This window comes from Fusarium proliferatum (assembly GCF_900067095.1).
Source record: "Fusarium proliferatum ET1 genome assembly, contig: FPRO_scaffold005, whole genome shotgun sequence".
Classification (NCBI taxonomy): domain Eukaryota; kingdom Fungi; phylum Ascomycota; class Sordariomycetes; order Hypocreales; family Nectriaceae; genus Fusarium; species Fusarium proliferatum.
The window spans coordinates 2,184,226-2,200,962 of record NW_022194794.1 but is presented as its reverse complement, the minus strand read 5'-3'; the positions used below and the strand labels follow the sequence as shown (position 1 = coordinate 2,200,962).

Here is a 16,737-nt window from a genome sequence, read left to right as displayed (position 1 = left end):
ATGTGAATATTATGCGTAAATACGGAGTACTGTCACAGAATATTCATTGAGGTTTTCCTTTTTCTATAAACCTTAAGTTAACGTCATTGTAGATTCTTGGTCGCCTCTGCATGGGTCAAGTCTACAACCCTGAAAAAATGACATTGGGCCTGGACCATCTTGGCGCTGGCGTATACACCAGCCTTCCTATTTTTCCCCTTTAGAAATTCCTCAACGAGGGGAAGCCCCCGACCGATATGAACGGTTTATTGTTAATTTAGTTTAGCTCCCCTAATTAATCAATGTCAACCTTTTTTCTTTGTCTTAATCAAATTCCCCCTAAAGGAGATATTGCCACAGTATTCCAGACGATCTCGAATACGATAGATATTCCTCCTTTACCGTATCTTTGCTCTCATCTTCTTGTCATGAGACTTTCACTTCGCTTGCACTAATGACAGACGGTAAAAGGTACCACCCCTCCTCTGTCGACGCATGCATCACGCCAGGACATTGAAGCCGCCGTTGGGATTGATACACCGACTATTGCATTGCATGGAAGTCAGGCTAAGAACCGCGTTTGCAACTTGATCTTCGCAATATCACATTAAAGTAGAGCGAACGAACAATGGGCTTCTCAAGAGCGAAAGACGACTCCCCGCGATCTTCGAGGTTGCGGTTCTCTGCCTCTGATGAAGGACCTCTATCGCCGGATAGCTTCTTAGGACACTATCCGTGGCCGAGCACAAGCACTGTAGCTCATATGCGCTATGAAACGCGTCACGTTCCAAGTAAGACGCCACATCTCTTGACAAGAGTCTAAATATACTGACTTGATAGATGATGCGGACAAGGAAAAGCAGATTGAAGCTTTCTACAACGATCTCATCTGGTTGGATCCCTCATATGCAAAGGATGCGCTCAGAACACAGCAGGGTCCAAGGGCGCCCAAGACCTGTGAATGGATTATGAATGTGCCAGAAGTTAAGAGCTGGCTTCAACCAGAGTCAGAAAACCAGCAAGTTTTATGGCTTTCTGGGACTCAGGGAAGAGGAAAGTCGACATTGGGTGTCTTTCTCGCCGAAAGGCTCACAAGTAACTTCGCGACTGATCCCACAAAAACCTGTGCGTACTTCTTCTGCGACCCGAATGATTCGCAGAGGAACACGGCCCAGGGTATTCTACGAGGTCTCCTCACTCAGCTCTTTCAGAACCATCCCCACTTCCTCAGCGACAGAATCCGCAGGAGACATGCGCATCGCGGCTCTCGAGTCTTTGAGAAACCTCAAGCACTGTGGAACTTACTGGTCGAGGTTGCTTTCAGATCTGACCGTCAAATCTTCTGCGTCATCGATGGGTTAGATGAGTGCGACGCGGCCTCTCGAACGATCCTGCTGGAGTTGATGGAGCAGACGTTCCATGGCCCGAAACCAGCTGTGAATCTCAACATTCTCATTTTGAGTCGACCAAGTTCAGAGATTTATGAGTACCTGGGCGAGTTCGTCCACCGAGATCTGGACTCATTCTCCCAGTCGAAGCATGATGTTGAGATCTTCATCAATCAGCGCGTGCGACACATCGCGATCAAGCGAGGATGGTCAGGGACAAGTACCACCCAGGTCAAGCGAGTATTCCAAGCAAAGTCGGAGTACAACTTCCACTGGGTGCGATTGGCCAGCGAGAGCATCTGCAAGCTTCGTTGTGCCGAGGATGCAATCAAATTCCTCAAAGGATTACCCAATGGCTCGGAATTGCCCGCCCCCAGCGCATCCGCAAACCACAAACGCGACAACCTTGAGCACTTGGGATTTGGTAACACAGATGAAGATAGAGAAAAGCACCATGCGAGACTCAAGTCGCCGTTTGTTAGTGCGATACTCACCGGAAGAGTTGAGATGCTGGCGTTTCTTCTCAAAAAGGGCGAGCCTTTGACTCCTTATACCATTCGAGCAGCAGCAAGATGGGGATGTCCTGGGATGCTAGAAAAGATCATGACACTCCGAAGAGATGAAATTTCACGCGATCAAGATCTTTCCTGCTCCACGGCAGAATGTGCTAGCGCTGAGATGATGGATCTTATTTTCGATCATCCCGATTTCAAATGGAGCGACGCAGCAATGATCGGAGCGATAAGGAATCATCGGCATGGACTCCAAATACTGACGTTACTATTTGAACTCCACGGGGATGACATCGAACTGGACGAGTGGATGTTGGAGAGTATTGCGAGCATATGCCACCCCAGGACCATGGATTACTTGCTCACACAGCATGGAACACGAATTGCAATCACACCGGCCGTTGCCGAGAAGGCTATCGAGAACCGTCAGGGCCCAGCCATGCTTAGAGTTCTTCTTAAACACCGGGCACATGAGGGCTTTGTCGATGAGAAGCTCATGACACTGGCTCTTGCCAACACCCGATGCCGACCTGACTTTATGGCCATCTTTCTCGAAATGCCAGCAGCCCAAGTTCGATTCACGAAACAAGTCGTCCTAGCAGCGATAGCTTCACCACAGAAAGACATCGACGACTGGGCCCCTGAAGTTCTCGAGATGCTTCTTGCCAATCGTGCTGCCGACGTTGACGTCGACGAGGAGATTGCCATTGAGACATTACGGGAGCTTGGATTCCCTGGCTTGCAAGTTCTCTTCGAGCACAAAGATGAGAGCGTACGGATCACACAGCCACTCTTGGACGCTGCAGTGGGCGTTTGCTCAGCAAGGGAGTTTGTTGTATTGGCGGAGAGAGCTGAGGATGAGTTCAAGATCACACAGGATATGCTTATCAACACGACATCCAACGCGCGACATGGCGATAGATTGCTGCCAGTGATGTTGAGATATCTCAAGGATTCTCTTACCATCGGACAAGATGCTATTGAAGCATTCTTGAAGGCTGGGCAGATTGGCTTCAAGGGCTTGCTTATCCTCTTACTAAGAGACCGTGGCTGCAGTGTCAACCTTACAAGAGGCGCACTCCGTTCTTGGATCCGAGATGACCAAGTCTGCCGTGGGAGCTTAGCATTCCTTTTTGTTGCACTTCATTCTGGATGGTGCAAGTTGTCGGATGAGATGACGGGCTCCAGGCTGGAGAGACTGGAGGAACTGATCAAGCATTATGCCGAGTTGGATGATGTGCGGCAAGTATTTGCTGAGGCGATGGAACGTTCCAAGAAGGAGATGCGAGGAGCTTGAGTATTATGGGTTCATGTTACTAACGAAGTTATGATGACGACTTTTATGATGGGTCAAGGCTCAACCGGGTGGTTGTAGCTATATATAATAAAGGTTAGGGACAAGGGCATTTATCATAGGGACATTATTTATTTATATTTAATAAGGGGGGAGACAGTTTCTGGTTACAAATTGGTGCAATTCCGCTTACATTTCGTTCTTGTGAGTGCCTAGACGGTGAGAATGTATTCGTCTGACGATCAGGCACAGGGCATGATAGAGGATCCGAGCTAAGTTAGAGCTGTGTAACTCCGGAGTGCTAATGCTAAGGTAGTGTTAGTTTCAATGGGTGCTACGCTGTAAGTTAAGCTATCAGGAACACTAACATAAATATCTCACTGCAAACGCGTGAGCAGGCCAGGGGCATCATACGAATACTACGTGCATGCCACACTCATCATAGATCATCAACCTCTGACGAATCTTCCACGACAACGGCATAAGAGGAAGTGTTCCAGACCCCGGTAAAGAGTAACAGCATGTTTTGTTGTTTGTTCCTGATACGCTTGAACTTGGCGCTGATAAGATGAGACAGGCATGATGCCTAAGGCGGAAAGGCTTGGAGCTGGTTGCCGAGCAGGGAAAGTGGATACAAATGGTGCGTCATTGCCAGACAAGCAAGACCAAGTCACAAGGTCATGAGCAGGGTAGTTCTTCACCAAAAGACTAAAGTCCGGAGGCGTAACTTACGAATCCAGGCAGGTGCGAGGTGCGAGGCCCAGACCCACCGCTAGACTTACCTTAACCGCCGAAACAGGCCGCAAGCACGCGCAATAAGCTCCCCCCAGCCAAGCACAGCTCGGACGGTGCTTTCCTCCGCCTCGCTTGCCTTCTTACCTTTCCCGTCGTTATTAACCAACCATCTTATCTCCTCCAACTCCATCTTGCATCTTGCATCTCAACTCACCCATCTGCATCTTCATCTCCATCCCATCGCAGCTCGTAACATTCTTGTCTAGCTCTTCCATCATTCCATTTACTTGGTCGCATTATCGACCCGATTGTCCATCATGAAGGGCGCTCTTCTTACTGCTGCCGCGCTCCTGGGCTCTGCCCAGGCCGGTGTTCACAAGATGAAGCTCAACAAGGTTCCTCTTGCCGACCAGCTCGTATGTTTGATTCCCATGATGATTGCGCGTTCCATCAAAGCTCTCTAACACCATTCCCAGGCTACCAACTCCGTTGAGGACCACCTCCAGAGCCTCGGCCAGAAGTACCTCGGTGCCTCCCGCCCCAAGAATGCTGCCGATTACGCTTTCGCTACCAACACCGTCAACGTCGAGGGTGGCCATCCCGTCCCCGTCTCCAACTTCATGAACGCTCAGTGTAAGTACCAATTAAATCGCCAATCCTACCATCGCTAATCGCCCCAGACTTCTCCGAGATCACCATCGGTACTCCTCCCCAGAGCTTCAAGGTTGTCCTCGACACCGGTAGCTCTAACCTCTGGGTTCCTTCCCAGCAGTGCGGCAGCATCGCCTGCTACCTCCACTCCAAGTACGACTCGTCCGCTTCCTCAACTTACAAGGAGAATGGCACCGAGTTCGAGATCCACTACGGATCTGGCAGCTTGTCTGGTTTCGTATCCAATGATGTTGTCTCCATCGGCGACCTCGAGATCAAGGACCAGGACTTCGCTGAGGCTACTAAGGAGCCCGGCCTGGCTTTCGCCTTCGGCCGCTTCGACGGTATCCTTGGACTCGGCTACGACCGCATTGCCGTAAATGGCATGGTCCCTCCTTTCTACCAGATGGTCAACCAGAAGCTTCTGGATGAGCCCGTCTTTGCTTTCTACCTTGACAACCAGGACGGCGAGAGCGAGGCTACCTTTGGAGGTATCGACAAGTCCAAGTTCACTGGAGATATCGAGTACATTCCCCTCCGCCGCAAGGCTTATTGGGAGGTTGACCTCGAAGCCATTGCTTTCGGCGATGAGGTTGCTGAGCAGGAGAACACTGGTGCCATCCTTGACACCGGTACCTCCCTGAACGTTCTCCCCAGCGCTCTCGCTGAGCTTCTGAACAAGGAGATTGGCGCTAAGAAGGGCTACAACGGCCAGTATACCATTGAGTGCGACAAGCGCGCTTCTCTTCCTGACATCACCTTCAACCTCGCTGGATCCAACTACAGTCTCCCTGCCACCGACTACATCCTCGAGGTTCAGGGCAGCTGTATCTCTACCTTCCAGGGCATGGACTTCCCCGAGCCTGTGGGACCTCTTGTTATTCTCGGTGACGCTTTCCTGCGACGATACTACTCTGTCTACGACCTCGGCAAGAACGCCGTTGGTCTGGCTCGTGCAAAGTAAGATACTTGCCTACGAAACATTTATGTATGAATTACAGATAGCGAATGGAACACGCAGTATGGACATGGCTTTGGATACTGGCATGGGACTAGTTTGAATTGTATGACAGATCATGAGCTTGAGGAAACGAGAAGATGGCTTCTCGTACTTGTTGCTCAGTAATATGAATCCTTATTGACTTTTTGGCTATATGCTCTGATGGTGATTTGATGGTGCTTATGATATGATGAGATCATAGTTTAGCTTTCGGACTGGGGTAATGGATACTTTGATCATGGCCATGATTACGCTAGGCCTGCAGCCACTCTGTGGATGTTAATGAGCTGGCTGTTGAGTAACGAAGATCTCGAGGTGGATGGCACTTTTCTTCATAAGAATGCTGCTGTCCTGTTTGGAGAGAAATCACCCCAAAGCTAGGCATTGTAGGTATTTCATCCACTTTAGAATAAAGAAATATCGTAACTTTCGGGTGATCCAAGATGATCATGTTCTGCAACACTGTATACACCTTGAACCGTTGAACTTCCAGCTGAGTCACGTGCATGAGATGACTCCTGAGGCTTCACCTTCCGCAAAAAGGGACAGAGTGGGTACGAGAATTGGCAAGCGACAAGTAAGGGACGAGGTACAAGGTACTTGGCGATCAAGGAGACACATTCTTCCCCCCCCCCAGGCTCAGGCTGAGCGCAAAGCAAGCAAAGGACAGCCAAAGCTGAGAGAGCCAAAGACAATCAATCATCCTCCCCCCATTTTTCGACTTGAACTATTGCTTTGAGACGTGTTTGTCGCGTAATTTACGACTCGATTACTTCCTGTTACATCGATTGACTGTACGATTGTGTCGTGGGTTTACTCGATGGAATCGAATCGTTTGCGCTTCTCCAACCGCTGTTGAATCGATACCTACTAAAGCTACGGAGTATTGACTTATTATTTACCTGGAGTTGCACCAGCGACTGAGCAGGACCTGGGCCCCCATACCCATAACCCATTTCTGCCATCCACTACCGCTGTCATTCCAGCTCCAACTGCTGCTAACAGGAACCACTGACTGACTGCCACTGCAACTACCGCGTATCGCGACGAGGCGCGGCCAACGCCCCGACGACGGAACCAAAACCATCCAAGGCTCTTTTTTGAAGCCATCATGACCACGCCGACCATGGCCCAGCCCACGGCCATCCACGCCAACGGCACCTCAGAATCTCCCAGCCTCGACAAAGCGCAACCTGTCGCTCCGGGAAAGCGAAAACGCGAGGCGGAAGAAATAGAAGACCGCGATGAAGACAATGCCTCCGAGGAGCAAAAACCTGCCATTACCAATGGACAGCCCAAAAAGGACCAACGCGACGTGATAAAATCTTTCGTTGAAGTTCTGAGCAGGTATGCCTGCTTTTTTTTGTTACCACTTCTTTTTCATCGCATCGCAACTCTGTCGCGAATGACTTCTCCCTCAGATCCACTAACCCATCACCAATAGCTACGACATCGGTCCCTCCATCCTCAAGCGCCCCTTGCCCGAGTCCTCTGATGATGAGCAAGATGAACACCGAGCCAAGCGTCAAAAGTCGACCGATCTAACTACCATCTCCGAGAAGGCTGCCGCGAATGCTTACGAGGATCTTGACCAGGTGGCTAATGACCTGGTCTCTGTACTTCAAGCCGCTCTCAAGGATATCAAGACAAAGCCGGCCGATGATGAAGAGCAAGCGACCAACGAGGAATTGAGAACGCAAATCTCGGACTTTAAGGAAAAGGCCATGCAACTTCTTCGACGAGAAAAAGTTTACCCGAAAACTTCTGCCGACCCTCTTGCAATCGAGGCAAAACTTCCTCCATCTCCTCAGAAGGGAGAGTTGGTACTGTCCCTTGTTGCATATGCACCTCAGGAAAGAAGGCTGTTCTCGAGTCTCCCAATTTCCGATGAAGCCAAACTGCGTGATGTGCCCTTACCCCACGGAATGTCATTAACTCATGTTATGCCGACAACGCCTCATGAGCGAACACAGACTCTTGGAGATTTGTTTTCGTCGCCAAAGAACCTACCGCCTCTGCAGCCACCCAAGCAGCCTAAGACGCAAGCTAAGGGCAACGTGCTGGATTTTTATCGACCAGAACTGACAGATACTTCCAAGTTCCGAAATGCGTCTTACTTCACAACCCAATTGACTGCTGGATGTTACCTCGACTACAGTAACGCGACTCCTTCGTCGCAAACCATCACCAAGCAACGAGAACGTGCGCAAAGTCTAGCGGGAAAGCGACCCTCAACCACTGAACTTGAACTGCACGAGATGGAATCGCTTTTCCGAGGCGCCTTTTCTAGCTTCGCACCGTGCAAGGATGATTCAGGAGCGGTTGTGCCGTCGAGTGTTGCGGGTCGTATGTGGTGGCAGCAATCGGGCCACCGATCTTTCCAGAACATGATTGAGGTCGAATATTATGGTGGTGCCGACAGTGACGAAAAGGCGGAGAAGGATGAAGCTATGGACATCGACGAGAAGGCTATCCAAGAAGCGATTGATAATTGGGATGAATCCGTTGTTGATCCGTCACTCGAAGAGGCTCTGGGCACAAAACGGGCGGATGAGGAGAAGGAAGTCGATGAGATTTTGGAAGAAGTCAGCGACATGATTGAGACTCTGTCTTCTTACCAACGCATCCGAAACCTCAACCTTCCCAACTCGCAAAACCGCTCGTCAAGTGACCCGGTTAATGGCGATATGCTGGCTACTCCCGGACCTACTCCTTCAGAAGGCGAGCAAGCCACATATGAGATGCTCAAGGCACAGCTTGCTCTGATCATCAAGACACTACCGCCATATGCTGTCGCCAAGTTGAATGGAGACCAATTGGAGGACCTTCTCATCAGCACCAAGGTTCAAATCCAAACTGACAAGTACAAGGGAGTTATGGAGGAGGATGAGGCGGGCGTTCAGGCTCGGTTGAGAGCTCAGCAACAAGCTGCTCAGGCTAATGCCCGGCCGCCGCCTCAACGTACACCCAGTGTATCGGGAGTTTCTTATGGGCATCATACTCCCCAGACCCAGTACGCAACCCCTCAACGAACCCCCTCTATGCAACAACAGCAATACTACCGACCTGGGCCTACGCCCGGTTTCACACCTGCACCACGACCTATGCCCGCCCAACCCAGACCTCCTCAACCTAATCAGTATTCTCGACCCAACGGTTATCCTGCTCAATATGCCACACAAGTTGCTAAAGCTCAAACTCCTTATGGCCACCAAAACATGCCTCAGTATGCTTCTCAGCCAAGACCTCAGTTTGGACAGATGCAGGCTCAGCAAGGAACTCCTAATGCGCGGTTCGCTTTCCAACCAGGCTATCCACAGCAACAAGCCGCTACACCCTCACAGCCCAACTTTGGGGCTTACACTAACGGTCAAGCTGTGCCGCAGCGCACGATGTCTCCTCAGGTTAATAGACAGGCCTACAGTGCCTCGCCTAATGTGCAGCAGCCTCCACGATACGGTACGCCGAACCAGGCTGTGGGCAGTCAAATGAACAGGTACCCGAGCAACCCCCCTCAACATGGAACGCCTGCTCAGAACCCTGGACTTACAGGATATCACACCGTTATCCCTGAAGCGCAACAGCAGCGGATTCTCGAACAAGCCAAAGCCAGAGTCGCGGCTCAAGAGCGATCTACTATGTTCGCTGACAAGATCACTCAGCCTGTCACTCCTGGTTTTGGCCAAGGGGGAACTATGGATCCCAGCCGACTTGCAGCTGCGCGAGCGAGTATTGCTTCTCAGCAAAAGCCTCCGACTCCCAATTCTCAGCGATCGAGTATGAGTGGGACGCCAGGACCACCACCTCCCCACAAGGTGACTCCTGTTCCTGTCCCACCGATCCCAGGCATGCAGCAGAAGCCATTGTAATAATCGACACCATGAGTATCTTTTGGAAACGAGAGACGCGAAGCGGAAGGGGTCAGATATGATATCATCAAGGCAGACTTAGGGCACCAGAGGAGCGAGAAAGGGGTTCAGGGGAGGCGTTTAGAGGGTGGATTCGCGATTGTTTTTATTAACTAAGTTTTTCTGAGGAGTTGGTTTTTTGACTCAGCCAGGGGAAAAAAGGACGAGAGAAATATTTTTTTAGTCATTACAGGGAAGAACTAGGAATTGGTGGACTTTTCCATCGATTTGTTGACCTGGGGGTGGAAACTCCTGGTTGTGTAATCCAAGACGCCGAATTGGCGCGTGTATGCAGACGAAGACAAGGTACACTATTGCATTGATATGTTTGCGTTATGGACTTTCTTTTGTGACAGTAAAACATGTCAAGGGTTCTGGGTTGAGTGAGTATGTGTACGTCATCTATGATATGGAGAAAGATGACAACGACAGGGGCAAAAGGAACGTATAGAGTTGATTGTCAATTCTACTGAGCTGAGGGGTATCTATCAAGCCAGTCCTGGAGGCACATGTCGTATCCTCGACCTATTCCCAAACAAAAGAAGTTATACATGTAGTTTATTCATTCGGTCGTACAAAAAGTTCTAGAGATCTACATCCAGGCTGGTGATCTATGCTGGTGGTGGCACCGTAGGCTTTGCCAGTTCAGCCGCAAGCTTCCGTTCTTGTCGTTCCTGGAGCATCTCAAGGACAATGCGACGTAACTCAAAGATCACCTCGACGGCAATGAGCACGATGATGATCCATTCTAGGCGAGTGCCATGTTGCTCACTGGACATCTCGCGCAGAACACTCGCAATTTCGGCGGCGTAGTCCATCTTCTGGTTCAATGCGCGGATACGCACGTTTACATCGAGTGCACGACCAACTTGTTCATAGTAACCTTCTAGACCAAGATCGGAGCTGGTGTCCCAGAAGATATCTGGCAATGAGTCGGTGAGTTCAGAGTAATGGTTGAGACGAGCACGCAGACTGAGGAGTTCGCCTGTTTTTTGTAGGATGAACTTTCGACCGAGAGGTACACCAGCGCCTTGTGAAAGTAGTGCGGGGATGTTGCGTGTGCTTTCAAAGTACGACGTCAAAGCCGTTTCGAGAACAGCAAGTTTTGTGCTTCGAGCCAGACCCGACGAGAAAGCCACCTTTGCTAGAGTAGTGTCTAGCTTATCAGCCTCCTTGTGCTCCTTGCGAGTACCAAGAACGATAACATCGCCCTTAAGCACACTTGCTTCTCGGTTTGTATCGGTTGTGAATTCGAGATCCTCAAACTCCCGACTTTCAATGGAGTGCGCCTCTTCGGCAGCACGCATGATCTGTCTGGTAACGACATCTGGAGGCAGCGACCATGTTACGATTGTGCCAGACGGAAAGACAAAGATGTCTCCACCATTTACACCTCTTGCATGGACCACCTCGTTTGCGTCGAATCCCGTGCCATCCGGGTCAATATCAAAACCATGCGATGAGAGAATCTCGAGAACTACAGGCATCTTGAATGATTCTGCGACGCAGGTCGCGCTGACCACATTGGAGGGTTCATCGCTGGGACTTCCTGGTGCTGTTGCGCCTCGTTTGGGCTGCTGGGCAATGATGGCAACTCGACGTAATGAATTCTTGGCCGTATTCGATCGAGTTGGCTTCCTCTTTGAAGAAGCAAGACCTTTCTCTTCCTTGGAGATCTCAGAAGCGGAACGGGAACCGTCGTCGACTTGAGACAGGTAGGGATTCGAGGTGAAGAAGCTTCGCTTTCGAGGGAAGCTAGCCAAAGAGGTGAGATGGAATTGTCGATGAGGCCTCAACCGTGGCCCGGCGACTGAGGTGTGAAAGAGGCGGGCGGCATTGAGGGTGATTCGCTGGGAGGAATTCCTCATGATGTGACGACAATTATGCCATTAAAGGTGAATTTATGGTGGGTTGACTCTTTCAAAGTACTGAGAATGAACCAATGTCGAATCAAAAGAAGTTCTACTAACAAAGACATTGACATCGGGAGCGGGCCCGATGATAAGACAAGATAAGATAAGGGACTGGCTCAGTGATAAGATAGCCCACTTGGATCATCGAATTATCTGCATGTGAGAGACCACGTGATACTCCTCAACGGAATGTGGGTATGCTAGACCGCTTCGGGAGGCATCTTGGAGTGGACTTGGACACCCATGACGAAGTCCCACTAGCCACCGTAGCTTAGGGAGGGAGATCCATCTCTAGGGGAGACCAGACAAGCCCAGAAACGGTTAATTACGCTACGCTTCTCATCTCAACACCGACAGGACAGGACGACTTTAAATTCAGAGGAGGCCCCCTTGACCTGAACTCTTCATCAACCTCTTGGCGTCATTCTTGGCCTATTTTAATTCATAACCTCCGCTGTCCTCTATCCGCGCGGACTCTTTTTCTTCTTCTTCTTCTTTCTCCCCTCTTTCTCTACCCCACCATACAACATCTATCACCATGGATCTGAACCCCAAGTACGACAACTATGATTTCCCCATCAAGGGCCCTGAGAAGCAGGATGGCCACGCCGGCTACCTCACAGAGGACCAGATCGCCAAGCTTCACCAGTTCCGCATGATGCTCGAGTCCGAAGGTTGCACTGATCGATTGGACACCTTGACGCTGGTACGAGATATACCTTAACCTAGCTACCCAAGCTTGCTGGACCCTGGACAAAAAGGGCCATGCAACGCGACACAGCAAATACTGACAATGCCCTTGTCTACAGCTTCGATTCCTCCGAGCGCGCAAGTTCGATGTCGAGGCCGCCAAAGCCATGTAAGACTTTTCTACCCTTCCTTCCCATCTGATGGCGGTGGAACGAGAAATTGTGCTGGTAGCGACAGGGGGGGCTGACCGCCACTGTAGGTTCTTGGATACTGAGAAATGGCGAAAGGAGGTTAAGCTTGACGAGACTGTGCCCATCTGGGACTACCCCGAGAAGGCTGAGATCGGAAAGTACTACACTCAGTTCTACCACAAGACCGACAAGGTATGGCAAGCCGGTGATGACGAGCGAGAGCTATCATGAGAACATATGTTGACTAATGTTTTTTCTCCTCATACAGGATGGACGACCCATCTACATCGAGACCCTTGGAGGCATTGATCTGACCGCCATGTACAAGATCACCAGCGCTGATCGCATGCTCCTGAACCTCGCTGTCGAGTACGAGCGCGTGGCCGATCCGCGTCTTCCTGCCTGCTCCCGCAAGGCTGGCCACCTCCTCGAGACATGCTGCACCATCATGGACCTCAAGGGCGTTTCCATCACCAAGGTGCCCCAGGTCTACTCCTACGTCCGACAGGCCTCTGTCATCTCCCAGAACTACTACCCCGAGCGCCTCGGCAAGCTGTACATGATTAACGCCCCCTGGGGTTTCTCCACCGTCTGGAGTGTTGTCAAGGGCTGGCTCGACCCTGTCACCGTCTCCAAGATCAACATTCTCGGCTCTGGATACAAGAGTGAGCTCCTCAAGCAGATCCCCGCCGAGAACCTCCCCAAGCAGTTCGGTGGCGAGTGTGTGTGCGAAGCTGGCTGTGAGAACAGCGATGCTGGTCCTTGGCACGACCCTGAGTGGGCTCGTCCCGCCTGGTGGGAGAAGAAGCAGGATGCCAACGTCATCGAGAACAAGGGATCTGAGATTGAGGAGCCCGCAAAGGCTCCCGAGGCTGCTCCAGCTGCCGAGGGTGCTGATGCTACCCAGACTGCTCCTGCCCCTGCCCCTGCTGCCGCTTAAAGAAGAGTATATGTACCAAGGTGAAGGATATGGAAGAAAGATAGACGGGCGGGTTTGCTACGTCTTAATATAGACCACATATTTTCTCTCGTTTACCATGCTTTTTTTCAACAAATGGGGTTTGAGGGGATATCTGAGCAAAGATATACATATATGGTAAAAACACGTTGGAGGAGTGTATGGCGGAGCGTGACGTTTGTAGGGAGCACAAAAAGAATTCTTCCAACCCCCTTCTTGTTCTGCTCGGTGTATGAACATGCTCATGTGGACGTTTTATTTCGTGTGTGCCTAAAATTATCTTAGATGCCGGCTGGCCGAGGCTCCTGACTATGGTTGCAATAATTCTCAACAGCAGACGCGGTCTCGAGATTTGTGTTGCAGCATATGAAGTGATATTGCCGATTAATCCAGTCCAACCCATGCGCCCCAACTCCTTGTTCGTAATACACTGATCGCCGCCCTGGGTATATATGCAATAAAGACAAGGGATGTCTTTTATCGTCCCTGCGTAACGACATACTCGCCCGCCACGCGCGCTCTCTCCATCTTGGCCACCACGGCAGGCATATCGCGCTTCAATCTTCCCAGACCTTCGACAGCTCTTCGGAATCCTTTCTCCACGCCATCTTGTCTCTCCAGTGGTTGGACATTTAGATCCACTTCAGCGGCCTCTGCTATGACCTGCTGTTTTCGCGCTTCGAGCATATCGTCGTCGCGCTTTAAGCTATCGCGTAATTGCTCTGCTTGCGCTTCGGCCGTTGTAGCGGGTACTGAGCGTTTCAACGCTGCAACATCCTCGAGAAGTTTTTCTTCTTGTGTGATTAAATCTGCGACACGCCGACGTTTGCGCGTGTCAAAGGGTTCGTAAATGGTATCGGGCTCGACGTTTGATTCGGAGAGGAAAGAGTCTGGAGATACGGGGAGGCCGTTTATTGAAAGATTTGGAGAGGCTAGGGAGAATGTCTTGTCGATGTACTGGTTGTTTGTTAGCCTTGTGTCATAAAATAGACTGGACAAGGGATAGTACCTCGTTGACGAGCTTTTCTATCTGATTTCGCAATTCATCCTCTCCGTCATTACCCTCCACCACGGGAAATGCTTCGTTGAGACGTTCTGCGGCTGCGCGACGGACATTGGCGATGAGATATGAGAGATCCTCGGGTGTTTGCAGCTCGATCTTGCGCTGGACTTGGGCGACGACAGATTCAGAGTCCATGACTATCACTCTCCAAGAGGAGAAGAAAAATCAAGGTAAGGAATAGCTGGAAGAGAGGGGGTAGTAGAGGAAGGGTTGTGCTATCAAGGTGCTTGACGGTGAGTGCCTGCCCCGCGGCCGCGTTTAGTCAATTGTTTACTTTGACACTCCGGGCGCCGACTCGGAAACGGAAACGGAGACGGGGCTTATCTTATCGCTTACTATTCGATGTCACCTCCACCTCGACCGAGCAGAACATGAACTTGTAAATAGGCAATTTATTGTTGATTTAACTTGCTAATCGCGTTGATATCTTCATTCAACAACCTCATTATTCCATCAATCGTCCTCATATGTCGCTCCAAGCTTGTTCGCTCACGTTGTACTCTGAAATGAGAGTCCTTCTGTTGACTCCCTCTTGCTCCCGCTTACAGTAAAGCAAGATTTTGTCCATGGGGGCACCCGAGAGCTCGGCCTCAACTTCACTCATTCTGCGCGACTCTGGTAATAATGGTACCCGATAATCCAGATCACGCATTGGGGTATTCAGCTGAAAGTCATCCCCCAGGTCAACGCCGCCGTAAAAGTCCCCTTCTTCCAACTCGACCACCTTTTTGGCGACACATGCTGCGATATGCGCATCCCAGATGCCTTCCCGGTGAGGACTTGTCCTGAGAAGCTTGATTGCTTCAGCTCGGATGCGATGAACGCGACATTTGACTGCTGTGAAGTAAAGTGGCGGTATCCAGCCCATGTCGATGATGGACCTGGGCATGCAAGTCGTCATGATGTAGAGGGGCATCTCGTCCTCCAGTTCATAATGAAGCGACAGTTCCCATAACTTTGTAAGTTCTTTGATGAGTAGGATGAACTTGTCGGTACAAGTGTCGTATATGGTCTCGTTATCGCATATGCAAGTCTCAGACATAACGTTTGTCATGGCGTAGTGTATCCTCAGAATCTGGTATGCCTTTTGCAAGGATATATTTGAGCTACCAGGTCGCGCTTTCATAAAATCATGAAACATGCCATGCCATTGGGCGAGCCTTGTCTTGACGAGTTGCTGGGCTATATGCTCTGTTGCTGCTATTGTCTGTTGGCGAGCTCGGTGAGTAAGGTGGAATATCTGGTTGTAAACAAGCTCTAGCCCTTTCCAAGCATCGTTGAGGCTAGCGAAAGATTCAAGAAAACTCTTCTCGGGGCTGTGAGCTGGCTGTAGAATAACACATGAATGGTGATACAACAGTCTGAAGAGCTCAACCTGCATATGGAGCCTGGATAGGGCCTCCACTATCCAAGCATCGGTTGGATCGTGACAGGGTTTCAATGCCAAGATACCCGAATTAGCCTCGGGAAGACCCTGCATCTGCCAAAGAATGTCAAGCCCATTCTTCAGGTGAAGCTGCGCCGTGGCGAAGTGGCCCCGGAAGAACTCCAAGCAGACAAAGACAACACAAGTGATGAGCGCCACACGGCACGATTCCTTATCTTTGGCGTTGAAGTGTGGCTGCAGATGTGCAATGGCCTTGACGTACTGCTGCAGCGTAAACTGCTCCTGTTGGCTCATCTGCGAGGTGGGCAAGTTTCTATGTATGTCCAATGTCACAACACCCTTCTTGTGCGCCGAGCTGAGCGCAAGGAGGGCATGTAGCACGGCGGGTTCTCTAGACCCAGCCTGGAAGACGAGGGTGTTCCAGAAGCCAGAAGAGAAGGTGGCCGAGATCTTTGTAGAAGTGCGACACTTGAACCAGTCAAAGTAGAGCTTCTCGTTTGCGTTTAGAGAGAAGACGAGGGTTGTCTCGAGGGGAGGGCCAAGGGTGAACTTGGGGCGTGACTGGGACTGGGAATATTGTGTAAGAGCGTGTGATCCCCCGCCCCAGATTCCGTATCCGTCGCATGCTCGACCTGTTGATAGGCATCTCTGACAGGCTGGACGGCCTTCGTCACATTTGACTTTTCTCAATCTAAGTCATTAACCTCTGTTCCTCTGTTCCTCTCTCTCTCCTGTCAAGCACTCACTTGCATGTTTTACAACCTGATTTGACCTTGGATTTTCCCTTTCGAGCCATTCTATGAAACAATCTAACAAGGAAGAAAGGAATAGACGGAGTTGATTTGTCTGCTCGGAAACTTTTGGATCTGCTTGGTTGTCAATTTAAGCGGAGATGGCATTTTGACGTCCTCGAACGTGCCCCTGGAGCTTATAAGTCGGGAATATTCTTGCTGGGCCCGCGGGTTGGGGGCGCTACTGGAGGGACTACGTACTGAATGTGCCCTGCCACCCCGCGGACTACTCCGCTGACGAGATCGTCATCCCTATCTGCACTTCCCATTGGCTTGC

At 50.6% G+C, this 16,737-nt stretch overlaps 7 protein-coding genes across 7 annotated transcripts; 4 read left to right on the top strand and 3 right to left on the bottom strand.

Annotated features, from left to right (window-relative positions):
- Positions 1-607: 607 nt before the first annotated feature.
- On the top strand, positions 608-3,176 carry FPRO_10978 (uncharacterized protein; the record flags this gene model as incomplete). The annotated part of the gene is made up of 2 exons (XM_031232000.1): positions 608-770; positions 820-3,176. The coding sequence occupies 2 exons, from the start codon at positions 608-610 to the stop codon at positions 3,174-3,176; spliced, it is 2,520 nt and encodes an 839-aa protein (XP_031081981.1).
- A 1,049-nt stretch (positions 3,177-4,225) lies between these two features.
- On the top strand, positions 4,226-5,523 carry FPRO_10977 (putative aspartic proteinase, pepstatin-sensitive; the record flags this gene model as incomplete). Its single annotated transcript, XM_031231999.1, has 3 exons — positions 4,226-4,324; positions 4,385-4,541; positions 4,589-5,523. The coding sequence occupies 3 exons, from the start codon at positions 4,226-4,228 to the stop codon at positions 5,521-5,523; spliced, it is 1,191 nt and encodes a 396-aa protein (XP_031081980.1).
- A 1,147-nt stretch (positions 5,524-6,670) lies between these two features.
- FPRO_10976 (uncharacterized protein) lies at positions 6,671-9,428 on the top strand (the record flags this gene model as incomplete). The annotated part of the gene is made up of 2 exons (XM_031231998.1): positions 6,671-6,906; positions 7,004-9,428. 2 exons carry the CDS (start codon positions 6,671-6,673, stop codon positions 9,426-9,428), a joined length of 2,661 nt encoding a protein of 886 aa, XP_031081979.1.
- Positions 9,429-10,078: 650 nt separating this feature from the next.
- FPRO_10975 (uncharacterized protein) lies at positions 10,079-11,335 on the bottom strand (the record flags this gene model as incomplete). The annotated part of the gene is made up of 1 exon (XM_031231997.1): positions 10,079-11,335. The coding sequence occupies one exon, from the start codon at positions 11,333-11,335 to the stop codon at positions 10,079-10,081; it is 1,257 nt and encodes a 418-aa protein (XP_031081978.1).
- A 583-nt stretch (positions 11,336-11,918) lies between these two features.
- On the top strand, positions 11,919-13,201 carry FPRO_10974 (putative phosphatidylinositol/phosphatidylcholine transfer protein SEC14; the record flags this gene model as incomplete). Its single annotated transcript, XM_031231996.1, has 4 exons — positions 11,919-12,086; positions 12,190-12,239; positions 12,330-12,453; positions 12,530-13,201. 4 exons carry the CDS (start codon positions 11,919-11,921, stop codon positions 13,199-13,201), a joined length of 1,014 nt encoding a protein of 337 aa, XP_031081977.1.
- A 495-nt stretch (positions 13,202-13,696) lies between these two features.
- Positions 13,697-14,417, bottom strand: FPRO_10973 (uncharacterized protein; the record flags this gene model as incomplete). The annotated part of the gene is made up of 2 exons (XM_031231995.1): positions 13,697-14,176; positions 14,229-14,417. 2 exons carry the CDS (start codon positions 14,415-14,417, stop codon positions 13,697-13,699), a joined length of 669 nt encoding a protein of 222 aa, XP_031081976.1.
- Positions 14,418-14,745: 328 nt separating this feature from the next.
- FPRO_10972 (uncharacterized protein) lies at positions 14,746-16,465 on the bottom strand (the record flags this gene model as incomplete). The annotated part of the gene is made up of 2 exons (XM_031231993.1): positions 14,746-16,360; positions 16,416-16,465. The coding sequence occupies 2 exons, from the start codon at positions 16,463-16,465 to the stop codon at positions 14,746-14,748; spliced, it is 1,665 nt and encodes a 554-aa protein (XP_031081975.1).
- Positions 16,466-16,737: the final 272 nt, after the last annotated feature.